The 15679-nt window shown below is 47.6% G+C and overlaps 1 protein-coding gene across 1 annotated transcript in view; it reads left to right on the plus strand.

The window, feature by feature from the left end:
• The window catches only part of LOC147109574 (C-type lectin domain family 18 member A-like), a 116004-nt gene that overhangs the window by 56916 nt on the left and 43409 nt on the right, over positions 1–15679 (plus strand). The window contains exons 6-8 of the mRNA XM_086003630.1: positions 570–677; positions 4162–4254; positions 13742–13848. Coding sequence (XP_085859756.1) covers positions 570–677; positions 4162–4254; positions 13742–13848 — 308 coding nt within the window. The remainder of the gene's footprint in view (positions 1–569; positions 678–4161; positions 4255–13741; positions 13849–15679) is intronic.

A 15679-nucleotide genomic window follows, 5' to 3' on the forward strand; every position in this document is an offset into this window, starting at 1 on the left:
CGGACCGCGGAGAAAGGGCGGAAGAGCTCTGTGCCCGATTTTCCACCCCACCAACCCCAGTAAACCCCCCCCCCCGCCCCCCCAGTCCCCAGCATAACACCAGAGAAACATCTGTCCGGGAGTCTTTACCTCATCTTTTCTCAGACCTCTCTTGTGATCTGTTTTCTTACATGTCTTAAGTGTTAGCCGTGGCTCCGTGGGTAGCACTTTCGTCTCTGAGTCAGAAGGTTGTGGATTCAAGCCTCGATCCAGAGACTTGAGCACATAAAGCTAGGCTGACGCTCCAGTGCAGTGCTGAGGGAGTGCTGCACTGTCGGAGGTGCCGTCTTTCGAATGAGCAGGGGAGTTCTCCCCGGTGTCCTGGCCAGTATTTAACCATCAGCCAACATCACTAAAACAGATGACCTGCTCATTATCAGATTTCTATTTGTGGGATCTTGCTGTGTGCAAATTGACTAAAGTATTTCCTACATTACAACAGTGACTACGCTTCAAAAGTACTTCATTGGATGTGAAGCTGTTTGGGACACGCTGAGGTTGTATAAATACAAGTCTTTCTTTCCTTCCAGAGGTCCCCAGAAACCCGTGCCGGATGAGCTGCGGGAACAGAGGCCTGCTGAACATGAGCTCGTGTCGATGCGAGTGCTTACCCGGATTCACCGGAAGATATTGCCAAGGTATGTACAAGGAATGAGAAAGAGGGACCCATTCACCTCCTCAGACTGTGGAGCATCTTACTGCTTTACGTCACCTTTAAAAAAAAGATTTGCATCTATACATCATCTTTCACAACCTCAGGACGTCCCAAAGCACTTTTTTTGAATTGTAGTCACTGTTGTAATGTAGGAACCACAGCAGCCAATTTGCGCACAGCAAGCTCCCACAAACAGCAATGTGATAATGACCAGATCATCTGTTTTAGTGATGCTGGTTTAGGGATAAGTATTGGCCAGGACACCGGGGAGAAATATCCAGCTCTTCTTTGAATAGCGTCGTGGAAACATTTGTGTCCAACTGAAAGAGCAGACATGGCCTCGGTTTAACTAACATCTCATCCGAAAGACAGCACCTCCGACAGTGCAGCGCTCGCTCAGTACTGCGCTGGGAGTGTCAGCCTAGATTTTATGCTCATATCTCTGGAGTGAGACTTGAATCCACAATCTTCTGACTCAGTGGCAAGAGCGCTACCCACTGAGCCATGATGGCGATGAATAGGGATGTTTAGTCTATTGATTGGAATTCTGAACAATAAGATTCAATGGGAAGGAGTTTGATCTATTGGCATTCTACACAATGGTTAGGGTTCTGTACCACAAGTGAACGGGAACAGGTTGGGTCATTGAGATAACAAAAGAAAATGCTGGAAACACTCAGCAGGCCAGGCTGCATCCGTGGAGAGAGAAACATTAATGTTTCAGGCCGGTGACCCTTCCTCATAATTGGAAAAGTTGGAGATGTAACAGGTTTTGAGCAGGTGCAGGGAAAGGGAGGGGGAAGAGAGGAAGGAACTTAAGGCACAGTCTGTGTTAGGATTGAACTCAGGAGAGATCTAATGTTGCAAATGGGGACGGCAGAATCATCAACAGCTGCCGCCTGAAAAAATGGGGTTATGGTCTGAAATTGTTGAACTCGATGTTGAGTCCAGAAGGCTGTAAAGTGCCTAATCGAAAGATGAGGTGCTGTTTATCGAGCTTACATTGAGCTTCACTGGAACAGTGTAAGAGGCCGAGGACAGAGAGATCAGAGTGGGAGTGGAGCGGAGAATTAACGTGACAGGCGACCGGAAGCTCGGGGTCACCCTTACGGACTGAACGGAGGTGTTCGGCAAAGTGGTCACCCAATCTGCATTTGGTCTCCCCAATGTAGAGGAGACCACATCGTGAGCAGTGAATACAGTATACTAAATTGTGAGAAGTACAAGTAAATCGCTGTTTCACCTGGAAGGAGTATTTGGGGCCCTGGACAGTGGGAAGGGAGGAGGTAAAAGGGCAGGTGTTGCATCTCCTGCGCTTGCACAGAACGGTGCCATGGGGAGAGGATGTTGGGGGTGATTGAGGAGTGGACAAGGGTGTCGTGGAGGGAGTGGTCCCTTCGGAATGCTGAAAGGGGAGAGGAGGGGAAGATGCGTTTGGTGGTGGGATCACTTTGGAGGTGGCGGAAATGGCGGAGGATGATCCGTTGAATGTGGAGGCTGGTGGGGTGAAAGGTGAGGACAAGGGGAACCCTATCGTGGTTCTGGGAGGGAGGGGCAGGGGTGAGAGCAGAAGTGCGGGAGATAGAACGGACACGGTCAAGGGCCGTGTCAACCACGGTAGAGGGGAATCCTCGGTTGAGGAAAATGGAAGACATGTCGGAAGCACTGGTATGGAAGGTGGCATCGTCAGAGCAGACGCGGCGGAGACGGAGAAACTGGGAGAATGGAATAGAGTCCTTACAGGAAGCGGGGTGGGAGGAAGTGTAGTCCAGGTAGCTGTGGGAGTCAGTGGGCTTGTAGTGAATATTGGTCGATAACCTATCCACAGAGATGGAGACAGAGAAGTCGAGGAAGGGAAGGGAAGAGTCGGAGATGGACCATGTGAAGGTGAGGGAAGGGTGGAAATTGGAGGCAAAGTGAATGAAATTGTCTAGTTCAGGGCGAGAGCAGGAAACGGCACCGATACAGTCATCAATGTACCGGAAAAAGAGGTGAGGGAGGGGACCTGAGTAGGACTGGAACAAAGAGTGTTCCACATATCCCACGAAAAGGCAGGCATAGCTAGGACCCATGCGGGTTCCCATAGCAACACCTTTAATTTGGAGGAAGTGAGTGGAGTCAAAGGAGAAGTTGTTCAATGTGAGAACAAGTTCAGCCAGGCGGAGGAGGGTGGTGGTGGATGGGGACTGGTTGGGCCTCTGATCAAGGAAGAAGCGGAGCGCCCTCAGGCCATCCTGGTGGGGGATGGAGGTGTAGAGGGATTGGACATCCATAGTGAAAAGGAGGCGGTTGGGGCCAGGAAACTGGAAACTGTTAAAGTGGCGGAGAATGTCGGAAGAGTCACGAATGTAGGTGGGAAGAGACTGGACAAGGGGAAAAAAAATAGTTGAGATAGGAAGAAATAAGTTCCGTGGGGCAAGAACAGGCTGAAATGATGGGTCTACCAGAGCAGTCCTGTTTGTGGATCTTGGGAAGGAGGTAGAAGCGGGCTGTGCGGGGTTTGGGGAGCTATGAGGTTGACAGACATGGAGGGACGATCTCCAGAGGAGATGAGGTCAGCGACAGTCTTGGAAACAGTGGCTTGATGCTTGGTAGTGGGATCATGGTCCAGGGGGAGGTAGGAGGAGGTGTCGGAGAGTTGCCGTTCAGCCTCCACAATCACCCCCAACAGCCCCTCCCCTCCCCACGGCACCTTCCCGTGCAAGCGCAGGAGATGCAACACCTGCCCTTTTACCTCCTCCCTTCCCACTGTCCAGGGCCCCAAACACTCCTTCTAGGTGAAACAGTGATTTACTTGTCCTTGTTGCAATCTAGTATACTGCATTCACTGCTCTCGATGTGGTCTCTACATTGGGGAGACCAAACGCAGATTGGGTGACCGCTTTGCGGAACACCTCCGTTCAGTCTGTAAGGGTGACCCGAGCTTCCGGTCGCCTGTCACTTTAATTTTCCGCTCCACTCCCACTCTGACCTCTCTGTCCTCGGCCTCTTGCATTGTTCCAGTGAAGCTCAACGTAAACTCGAGGAACAGCACCTCATCTTTCGATTAGGCACTTTACAGCCTTCTGGACTCAACATTAAGTTCAACAATTTCAGACTATAACCCCCCCATTTTTCAGGCGGCAGCTGTTGATTCTGCCATCCCCATGGCAACATTAGATCTCTCCTGAGTTCAATCCTGGCACCGACTGGGCCTTAAGTTCCTTCCTCTCCTACCATCCCCCGCCCATCCCTGCCCCTACACTTGCTTAAAACCTGTTACATCTCCAACTTTTTCCAGTTCTGATGAAGGGTCATCGACCTGAAACGTTAACTCTGTTTCTCTCTCCACAGATGCTGCCTGGCCTGCTGAGAGTTTCCAGCATTTTCTGTTGTTTCAGATTTCCAGCATCCGCAGTATTTTGCTGTTGGGTCATTGAGATGTTATGTATGTCTCTCTTTGTGATGATGCTTGTCTTTTCTCCCAGTCAGGTGCAGTATGCAGTGTATTCACGGGAGGTACAGAGATGAAGAGTGCTCCTGCATGTGTGACGTGGGATTTGGTGGTGCTATCTGTGGGGGTGAGTGGCACAGGGTGAAGGAACAGTGATTGTTGCAGAGTGGCTTGTGAGTGACAAACACCTGTCAGTCAACAAGTGTGCACAGATAGGTTCACCTTTAGCATGTCACAGCTACTCAAAGCTAGGGTTAGGATTAGAGGTTAGGGTTAAGAGTTAAGGTTAGGCTTGGGTTAGGAGCTATGGTTAGGATTAAGAGTTAAGGTTAGGCTATGGGGTAGGGTTACAATTAGGGTTAGGGTTAAGTATTAAGGTTATGCTTAGGCGATAGGTTCAGGATTAAGAGTTAAGGTTAGGTTTAGGGGTAGGATTAAAGGTTAAGGTTAGGAATTAAGGTTAGGCTAAGGGGTTAGGTTTAGGGGTTGGGGTTAGTGTTAAGGTTAGGTTTAAGGTATGGTTTAAGGGTTAGGATTAGGGGTTCAGATTAGGAGTTACGATTAGGCTTAGAGGTTAGGGTTGGGTCCCAAAAGGATTTCTCTGCTTCTCTGGCTTAAAATTAAAATCAACCGACCAGTCAGTCATAGTGTGTTACAAACATGGTGCACCCAAGTTCTTAGTCACTGCAGAAAGGCACTTGCTTATGTTACCAGGACGCGATTCTAGTTCCTGACTCCCCATTTGAACTTCTTGTCCACAGGCCTCAGTACTGCTGCCCTTTATTCTGCTCAGTGCATTCATTCAATGAAAGTGTGTGTTATCCTGGAAGGATGAAATTAAATGGATGATGGGACTTAAAAATCAAAATTCGGCGGGGGTTGGGGGGGAGGGGAGACTGAACTCATAACTGGACCTGTTGTCATTGTTTAAAATGATAGGGATATAGAAATTTCTAGACTGAAAAAGAGCACGTTCCATCCGGTTCGCCTTCTACCATCCTGGTAGTCGCCTGTAAGAACGATTGTTGTCGAATCACAGCTATCGATCTCGATCAGTTAGTCTACAACAGACCCAGAGGTGAGGCGAGGAAAACCCCCCAGTGATGGAGAGCTTTGGGAACCAGGGGCCCAATGTCATCATTTTCCTGATGGAAGCCCGTAAGACGATTATTTAAACTGTACAATATGATTACAACACTAAGAATCCCCAATAGAGACTGGAGAATTAAGGATATTTGGAGCACAGTGCAGCCAGAGTCAGTGTGATTGACCTCATTCAAAAAGAAGCTGTACAGGCACCTGACATGAGGATAAGTACCAAATACTCAATGAAAAAGAGAGCTTCCTATAATCTGGGGTCAAAGGTGTGCAGTTTCCACACAATCTGGTAAATCCTTAACCGATCCCTAACGATCCTGCCATTCTGTTGCAGTACCAGACTGTTGCCACTGGAGGCTCTCGGAGAGCGATGGCTCCATCTAGTGGCAGGCAATGGTACAGCCCACCCTGTGCAGTGAATGTTTAAATCGTTTTCTGTTCACAATCTGTTTTCCGCGCTGTTGACTGTCCATTAGCTGTGCAAAGTGTTTCAGACAATTTTAATTTGTAACTGGTTGGTAAATGATTGAATGCAACTTTAGCAATTAGGGTATCATAAAACTATGCAGCAACCAGCAACAACTTGTATTTATATACAGCGCCTTTAATGCAGTAAAACGTTCCAAGGCGCTTCACAGGAGCGTTATCAGACAAAATTTGACACCGAGTCACATAAAGAGATACTAGGACAGATGACCAAAAGTGTGGTCAAAGAGGCACGTTTTAAGGAGCGTCTTAAAGGAAGAGAGAGAGGCGGAGAAGTTTAGGGAGAGAATTCCAGAGTGTAGGGCATAGAAGGCTGAAAGCACGACCGTCAACGATAGAGCGTTGAAACTCGTGGATACGCAAGATAGAGGACGTTCAGCCAGTCGTGCCTGTGCTGCCTCTTTGAAAGAGCAACCAGTTAGTCTCACTAATGGGTAATGCGAGCTGTAACCCCATTTGAGAAAGAGAAAGTTTAACTGGACAGAAGTTAAAGTGAAAGTTATTCGGATATAGGAACCATACAGTGGAGGCAGTTAAGAAATAGTTGCCAATTTATGATTTCTGTTTATGTAATATTTCCTGGTAGCAATTAGAATCATTAGAATGGTTACAGCACAGAAGGAGGCCATTCGGCCCATCGAGCCCATGCCGGCTCGCTGCAAAAGCACTTCAGCTAGTCCCACTCCGCCTCCCTTTCCCCGTAGCCCCGCAAATTTTTTTCCTTCAGGTACTTATCCAATTCCCTTCTGAAATCCACGATTGAGTCTGCCTCCACCATCCTTTCAGGCAGTGCATTCCAGATCCTAACCACTCGCTGCATAAAAAAGTTTTTCCTCATGTCGTCTTTGGTTCTTTTGCCAATCACCTTAAATCTGTGTCCTCTGGTTCTCGACCCTTCCACCAATGGGAACAGTTTCTCTCTATCTACTCTGTCCAGACCCCTCATGATTTTGAACACCTCTATCAAATCTCCTCTCAGTCTTCTCTGCTCCAAGGAGAACAACCCCAGTGACATGAATCTTGTCATTCATGTGAAAATGACTTATGTAATAATACTAGGCGGCCTGCTGGTGGCGCTGTCCAGGGAGAGTATAAATACTCGGGCGTGGGCCCAGCTTGTGCAGGACATTCTTTAACAGGAACTAGTGAAAGACACAATTAGATCTCCATGTTGAAAAACAGTTGATTAAAGCTTTGTTTAATACTCAGGCCAAGTGCCTAATAGTTTTCTTATGTCACCCAGCTTCTCCAGTCTATCCACGTAACTGAAGTCCCTCATTCCTGGAACCATTCTTGTAAATCTTTTCTGCACCCTCTCTAAAGCCTTCACATCCTTCCTAAAGTGCGGTGCCCAGAATTGGACACAATACTCCAGTTGAGGCTGAACCAGTTCATCATAACTTCCTTGCATTTGTACTCTATGGGCAGGATTTTCATTGAGCCGTGGAGGCGGGATTGGAGGCGTGTGGGGGGTTAAAATCGCAAAAACTGACGCGTGGGACCCCCCCCGGCCTGGTTCCCAACTCCGAGCAATTTTAACTCAGGCGTGTCTGATGGTCCCGACTCCGTCCCGCCTCCAACAGGCGGGACTGGTCGTTAAGGCCCTTAACAAGCACTAAATGGCCTCTATAATCCTATTTTAAAAGGCCCTTGCGATTGTAACCCTTTTCCCACGTGAAACACGCCTGGTGGGAAACACGATGGTGAAATCTGGCGGGAGCACTATTGGATTGTTGACTGTCAACTGCAGGTCAACCATTAAAGAGGAGATTTGATCAGCCATCTTTTGCAGGTAGCAGGACTTAGTGGTCTCAGGTCTGGGGCAACTTTTAGAAGACTTAACCACATCTGTGGAAGGTTGGCGCCTGACACCCATCTCCAGTGTGACCTCCTGGGAAACCCCTCTCGCCACCTTCACTCAGCGCTTCCTCAACTCAGGCATATACCAGAAGCATGGGAGCCATCTATTTCCTTCGCATCTGGGCATTAGAGGAGCTCGAGCACCAGCCGCGGCACCAGCAGAACCAGGAACAACAGCAGCACCAGCAACAGCAGCAACAGGAGCACCAGGCTGCTGCTCACCCACCTGAAGCTGCACAGGCCAGAAGGGGCCAGCGCATGGAAGCCCGTCAGCGCAGGAGATAACCCCCAAACAGGGTCTACAGATGCAGTGTCACCTATCTCAACATGTCTGAGCAGCAGTGCCAAAGGCGGCTCCGACTTTCACGAGAGGTAGTGACTGACATCTGCACAATGCTACAGCAAGACCTGCTGCCCAGAGGACCAGGTGGACAAGCATTACCAGTGGCCATCAAAGTCACCACTGCACTCAACTTTTTTGCCTCAGGCTCATTCCAGGGATCAGCAGCAGACATCAGCGGCAACTCCCAGGCGGCCGCACACACTTGCATCACGCAGGTAACCGATGCCCTCTTTGCCCTCGCGCACAATCACATCCATTTCACCAAGGATCTAGCAAGTGTCACGGCGCGAGCGGTTGGATTAGCTCATCTAGCAGGCTTTCCAAGGGTGCAGGGTGTCGTTGACTGCACACATGTGGCCCTTAAGGCACCCCATCGCAATCCAGGTATTTTTGCCAACCACAAGGGCTTCCACTCCCTTAATGTTCAGCTGGTGTGTGACCACAAGAAGGAAATTTTGCATGTTTGTGCCAAGTACCCTGGCAGTTGCCATGACTCCTTCATACTGCGCCAGTCTAATGTGCCTCCGCTATTCAGTCCGCCAGACCAACTTAACGGATGGCTACTTGGAGACAAGGGCTATCCCCTGAAGACGTGGCTAATGACGCCGTTGAGGAGACCGTCCAACGAAGCTGAGGAGAGCTACAACTCCAGCCACATGTCCACCAGAGCCATAATCGAGCAAACCATCGGTTTGCTGAAGATGCGCTTCAGATGCCTGGATAGATCAGGTGGAGCCCTGCAGTACTCAGCAGCCAGGGTCTCCAGAATGGTCGTGGTTTGCTGTGCACTTCACAACATGGCACAGCGTCGTGGCTTGCAGATTCCTGAGGACCAAGTGGCTCCTCACATTTCCTCCTCAGATGAGGAGGAGGAGGAGGAGAGTGAAAACGAACATCCTGCAGAGACCCATCAACCAGCAGCAACACGCGAGAACATTGCTGCCCGGGATGCAAGGAACGCACTCACCCTGGCCAGATTTGCTTAGCCTAGTCAATCAAACACTTTTGCCTCGCAGCTTCTTACCAGAGCATTGACAATGGCCAAGAACCAGAGGATTCCTATCACTCTGACCACCATACTGATAGTTGCAAGTATTCCTAAGGCCTCAATGTGGAAGTTCCAATAGCGAAATGACAGACGCCACAACTGCAACATTTGGCATCAGAATTTTTATGTACAATTACGACGTGATGGCATTTTTACAGTAAACACAAAATTGCACCCAAGTGACTACCCTTGTGATTATTTGTGCAGAATTTTCCTCTTACGTCATCGGAGGCGACTTTCAGTCAGGAAAAACCCATTTGCCAAGGGTTCCCACACGTTGGAAATCAGTTGGACAATTAAGTTAAAATTGCATCAATCTCCCACATCCATTTAGATTCGGGTGGATAACACGAAATGCGGATAACACGACCCCAGCCTGCACCTGAGTTAAAATCCTGCTCTATGCCTCGATTTATGAAGCCCAGGATCCCGTATGCTTTTTTAACCGCTTTCTCAGCCTGCCCTGCCACCTTCAACGATTTGTGCACATATACCCCCAGGTCTCTCTGTTCATGCACCCCCTTTAGAATTGTACCATTTAGTTTATATTGGCTCTTGTTCTTCCTACCAAAATGTATCACTTCGCACTTTTCTGCTTTAAATTTCATCTGCCACGTGTTCACCCATTCCACCAGCCTGTCTATGTCTTCCTGAAGTCTATCACTATCCTCCTCACTGTTTCTACACTTCCAAGTTTTGTGTCATCTGCAAATTTTGAAATTATGCCCTGTACACCCAAGTCCAAGTCATTAATATATATCAAGAAAAGCAGTGGTCCTAGTACCGATCCCTGGGGAACACCACTGTATACCTTCCTCCAGTCCGAAAAATAACCGTTCACCACTACTCTAGTAGGTAGTGCAGGGGTCCCCTGTGGCCACCCCCCTCTCAAACAGATATACCGCTTTGGATATTGTTGAGGGAGATGGCTTATCAGGGAAAGGCAGCAGCAGCCATCTTCCTGGCACCATGGGTGGTTCTGCTGCACAGGACGGGAGGAAAAAGAGCGGGAGAGCTATAGTGATAGGGGATTCTATTGTAAGGGGAATGGATAGACGTTTCTGTAGCCACAAACGAGACTCCAGGATGGTGTGTTGCCTCCCTGGTGCAAGGGCCAAGGATATCTCTGAGCGGCTGCAGAGCATTCTGGAGGGGGAGGGTGAACAGCCAGTTGTTGTGGTGCACATAGGTACCAATGATATAGGTAAAAACCGGGATGAGGCCCTAAAAGCTGAATATTGGGAGTTAGGAGGTAAATTAAAAAATAGGACTTCAAAGGTAGTAATCTCAGGATTGCTACCAGTGCCAAGTGCTAGTCAGAGTAGAAATAGAAGTATATTTCAAATGAATATATGGCTAGAGGAATGGTGCAAGGGGGAGGGATTCAAATTCCTGGGACATTGGAACCGGTTCTGGGGGAGTTGGGACCAGTACAAACTGGACGGTTTGCACCTGGGTGGAAGCAGGACCGATGTCCTAGGGGGAGTGTTTGCTGGTGCTGTTGGGGAGGGTTTAAACTAAAATGGCAGGGGGTTGGGAACCTGTGCAGGGAGACAGAGGAAAGGGAAGCAAGGATAGAAGCAAAAGACAGGAAGGAGAAAAGCAAAAGTGGCAGTCAGAGAAATCAAGGGTGTAAATCAAACATGGCCACAGTAATTAATAATTCTAAAAGGTCTAAGAGTGTTAAAAAAACAAGCTTGAAGGCTTTGTGTCTTAATGCGAGGAGCATTCGTAATAAGGTGGATGAATTAGCTGCGCAAATAGATGTAAACGGATATGATATAATTGGGATTATGGAGACATGGCTCCAGGGTGACCAAGGCTGGGAATTCAACATCCAGGGGTATGCAATATTCAGGAAAGACAGGCAAAAAGGTAAATGAGGTGGCGTAGCATTGCTGGTTAAAGAAGAGATTAACACAATAGTAAGGAAGGATATTAGCTCTGATGATGTGGAATCTGTATGGGTAGAGCTGAGAAATACCCCAGGGGCAGAAAACGTTAGTGGGAGTTGTATACAGACCCCCAAACAGTAATACTGAGGTTGGGGATGGCATTAAACGGGAAATTAGAGACGCGTGCAATAAGGGCACAGCAGTTATCATGGGTGACTTTAATCTACATATAGATTGGGCTAACCAAATTAGTAACAATACTGTGGAGGAGGAATTCCTAGAGTATATACGGGATGGTTTCCTGGACCAATATGTCGAGGAACCAACTAGAGAGCAGGCCATCTTAGACTGGGTATTATGTAATGAGAAAGGATTAATTAGCAATCTTGTTGTGCGAGGCCCCTTGGGGAGGAGCGATCATAATATGATAGAATTCTTCATTGGGATGGAGAGTGCAGTAGTTGACTCAGAGACTAGGGTCCTGAATTTAAATAAAGGAAACTACGATGGTATGAGGCGCGAGTTGGCTAGGATGGATTGGGGAATGTTACTTAAAGGGTTGACGGTGGATAGGCAATGGCAAACATTTAAAGATCGCATGGATGAACTACAGAATTTGTTCATCCCTGTTTGGCATAAAAATAAAACAAAAAAGGTGACTCAACTGTGGCTAACAAGGGAAATTAGGGATAGCATAAGATCCAAGGAGAGGACATATAAATTGGCCAGAAAAACAGCAAACCTGAGGATTGGGAGCAGTTTAGGATTGAGCAAAGGAGGACAAAGGGATTAATTAAGAGGGGGAAAATAGAGTATGAGAGTAAGCTTTCAGGGAACATAAAAACTGACTGTAAAAGCTTCTCTAGATATGTGAAGAGAAAAAGATTGGTGAAGTCAAGCGTAGGTCCCTTACAGTCAGAATCAGGAGAATTTATAATGGGGAACAAGAAATGGCAGACCAATTAAATACATACTTTGTTTCTGTCTTCACAAAGGAGGACACAAATAACCTCTCAGAGATGTCAGGGAACATAGGGTCTAATGAGAGGGAGGAACTGAATGAAATCAGTATTTGTAGGGAAATGGTGTTAGGGAAATTGACGGGATTGAAGGCCAATAAATCCCCAGGGCCTGATAATCTACATCCTAGGGTACTTAAGGAAGTGGCCCTAGAAATAGTAGATGCATTGCTGGTCATCTTCCAAAATTCTATAGACTCTGGAACAGTCCCCATGGATTGGAGGGTAGCTAATGTAACCCCACTATTTAAAAAAGGCGGTAGAGAGAAAATGGGGAATTATAGACCGGTAAGCCTGACATCGGTAGTGGGGAAAATGCTAGAGTCCATTATAAAAGATGTAATAGCAGAGCACTTGGAAAACAGTGACAGGATCGGACAAAGTCAACATGGATTTACAAAAGGTAAATCATCCATGACTAATCTACTGGAATTTTTGGAGGATGTAGAATAGATAAGGGAGAACCAGTGGATGTGGTGCATTTGGACTTTCAGAAGGCTTTCGATAAGGTCCCACATAAGAGATTAGTGTGCAAAGTTAAGGCACATGGGATTGGGGGTAAGGTACTGACTTGGACAGAGAACTGGTTGGCAGACAGGAAGTAAAGAGTTGGAATGAACGCGTCTTTTTCTGAGTGACAGGCAGTGACTAGTAGGGTACCGCAGGGATCGGTGCTAGGACCCCAGTTATTCACAATATATATTAATGATCCAGACGAGGGAACTAGATGTAATATCTCCAAGTTTGCAGATGACACAAAGCTGGCTGGGCTTGTGTGCTGTGAGGAGGATGCAGAGAAACTCCAGTATGATTTGGACAGGTTGGGTGATTGGGCAGATGCAGTATAATGTGGATAAATGCAAGGTTATCCACTTTGGTGGCAAAAACAGGAAGGCAGATTATTATCTGAACGGCAATAGATTGGGAAAAGGGGAAGTGCAACGACACCTGTGTCCTTGTGCACCAGTCGCTGAAGGTAAGCATGCAGGTGCAGCAGGCGGTTAAGAAGGCAAATGGTATGTTGGCCTGCATAGTGAGAGGATTCGAGTACAGGAGCAAGGATATCTTGCTGCAGTTGTACAGGGCCTTGGTGAGACCACACCTTGAGTATTGTGTGCAGTTTTGGTCGCCTTATCTGAGGAAGGATGTTCTTGCCATGGAGGGAGTGCAGCGAAGATTCACCAGACTGATACCTGGGATGGCAGGAATGACATATGAAGAGAGATTGGGTCGATTGGGCTTGTATTCGCTAGAGTTTAGAAGAATGAGAGGGGATCTCATTAAAACTTATAAAATTCTAACAGGACTAGGCAAACTAGATGCAGGAAGGATATTCCCGATGGCGGGGGAGTTCAGAACCAGGGGTCACAGTCTAAGGATAAGGGGTAAGCCATTTAGGACTGAGATGAGGAGGAATTTCTTCACCCAGAGAGTGGTAAACTGACTGGTCTGTAGTTGCTGGGTTTAACATTACACCCTTTGTTGAACAAGGGTGTAACATTTGCAATTCTCCAGTCCTCTGGCACCACCCCCGTATCTAATGAGGATTGGAATATTATGGACAGTACCTCCGCAATTTCCACCATTACTTCCCTCAGCATCCTAGGATGCATCCCATTACAATCCATTTTCACAAGCCTCTCGGACCTGTCCTATGTGTGCTAGAATTTTCACCCCGGAACGTTCTGTGGGAATCCATGATGCCTGATCATATGATAGAATCATACAGCAGAGAAGGAGGCCTTTCGGCCCGCCGTGCCTGTGCAGCTCTTTGAAAGAGCTATCCAATTAGTCCTGCTCTTTCCCCATAGCTCTGCAAAATTTTACTTTTAATTGTTAATTCATGTCTGGCTTTTCCTTCCCAGAAAAGCTGGAGTTTCCGTTCCACACCTGCGATATCCGGATTGATGGGGAATGCTTCATGGTCTCCTCAGAAGCGGACACATATTATGCAGCCAAGAATAAATGTCAGGTAACAGGGCTGAATAAACCAGACAAAACATGTTTCGATGATACTCTATATCTAACCCGTGCTGTACCTGCCCTGCGAGTGTTTGATGGGACAGTGTAGAGGGAGCTTTACTCAGTATCAGGGCAGCACGGTGGCATAGTGGTTAACACTGTTGCCTCACAGCGCCAGGGACCCGGGTTCGAATCCAGCCTCGGGTGACTGTCTGTGTGGAGTTTGCACATTCTCCCTGTGTTTGCGTGCGTTTTCTCCGGGTGCTCCGGTTTCCTCCCACAGTCCAAAGATGTGCGGGTTAGGTTGATTGGCTATGATAAATTGACCCTTAGTGTTAGGGGGATTAAATACGTGGGGTTACAGGGATAGGGTGGGATATGTGTTGGTGTGGGGGTTACGGGGATCGGGTGGGGTATGTGTCGGTGCAGGCTCGATGGGCCAAAATGGCCTCTATCTGCACTGTGGGGTTTCTGTGATTCTGTATCTAACCCGTGCTGTACCTGCCCAGGGAGTGTTTGATGGGACAGTGTAGAGGGAGCTTTACTCTGTATCTAACCCGTGCTGTACCTGCCCTGGGAGTGTTTGATGGGACTGTGTAGAGGGAGCTTTACTCTCTATCTAACCCGTGCTGTACCTGCCCTGGGAGTGTTTGATGGGACAGTGTAAAGGGAGCTTTACTCTGTATCTAACCCGTACTGTACCTGCCCTGGGAGTGTTTGATGAGTGTAGAGGGAGCTTTACTCAGTATCTAACCCGTGCTGTACCTGCCCTGGGAGTGTTTGATGGGACAGTGTAGAGGGAGCTTTACTCTGTATCTAACCCGTACTGTACCTGCCCTGGGAGTGTTTGATGGGACAGTGTAGAGGGAGCTTTACTCTGTATCTAACCCGTACTGTACCTGCCCTGGGACGCTTTGATGGGACAGTGTAGAGGGAGCTTTACGCTGTATCTAACCCGTACTGTACCTGCACCTGGAGTGTTTGATGGGACAGTGTAGAGGGAGCTTTACTCTGTATCTAACCCGTACTGTACCTGCCCTGGGAGTGTTTGACGGGACAGTGTAGAGCAGGCTTTACTCTGTATCTAACCCGTGCTATACATGCCCTGGGAGCGTTTGATGGGATAGTGTATGTGATAAAAATAATAACTTCCGGGAAGTTATGTCATCACTTCCTGTGAACTGTGAACTGTGAACTATGAACTATGAACTGTGTACATACCTCACTTCCTGTCATGTGTCACTTCCTGTTGGACTGGTATAAATACTGGTCTGTTCAATATTGTAAGAGGCTTCTACCAGAGGCATGGTAAAGACCTCTCTTGTATATAGTGTGTTTATAAGTTACTTGAAGCTTACTTTAAAGTTACTTGATGGTAAGCCTCCTTTTTCTTACATCAATTTAAGTAACTTAGTATTTACACTCACAAATACTAGACCTTCGGACAAACTCGGAATTAAGGATCCAGGGAACCACCCATCATGGAGAAAATCCTTAGACCTATTCGTCTGGACTTGGACCCGAATGCACCAGCAGCTGGCAGGGTATGGAAGCATTGGTACCGTACTTTTGAGAATTTTCTGGATGAATGTGAAGCGGATGCTCCTGCTAGATTGAAGATACTTGTCAATTATGTGACCCCAAAAGTGTTCGAATATGTTGATGAATGGGATAATTACGATGAGGTGATTCGGGCACTTAAGAAACTGTATGCGAAGACCCCAAATGAGGTCTATGCTAGACATCTACTGGCCACAGCCCAACAAGGGCCAGGGGAATCAATTGACGAATTCCTGCAAGAACTTCGCAGGCTCAGCGTAGATTGTAACTTTCAGGCAGCC

Source organism: Somniosus microcephalus, chromosome 12 (assembly GCF_052327205.1).
Source record: "Somniosus microcephalus isolate GS21.2 chromosome 12, FLI_Smic_1.0, whole genome shotgun sequence".
Classification (NCBI taxonomy): Eukaryota; Metazoa; Chordata; class Chondrichthyes; order Squaliformes; family Somniosidae; genus Somniosus; species Somniosus microcephalus.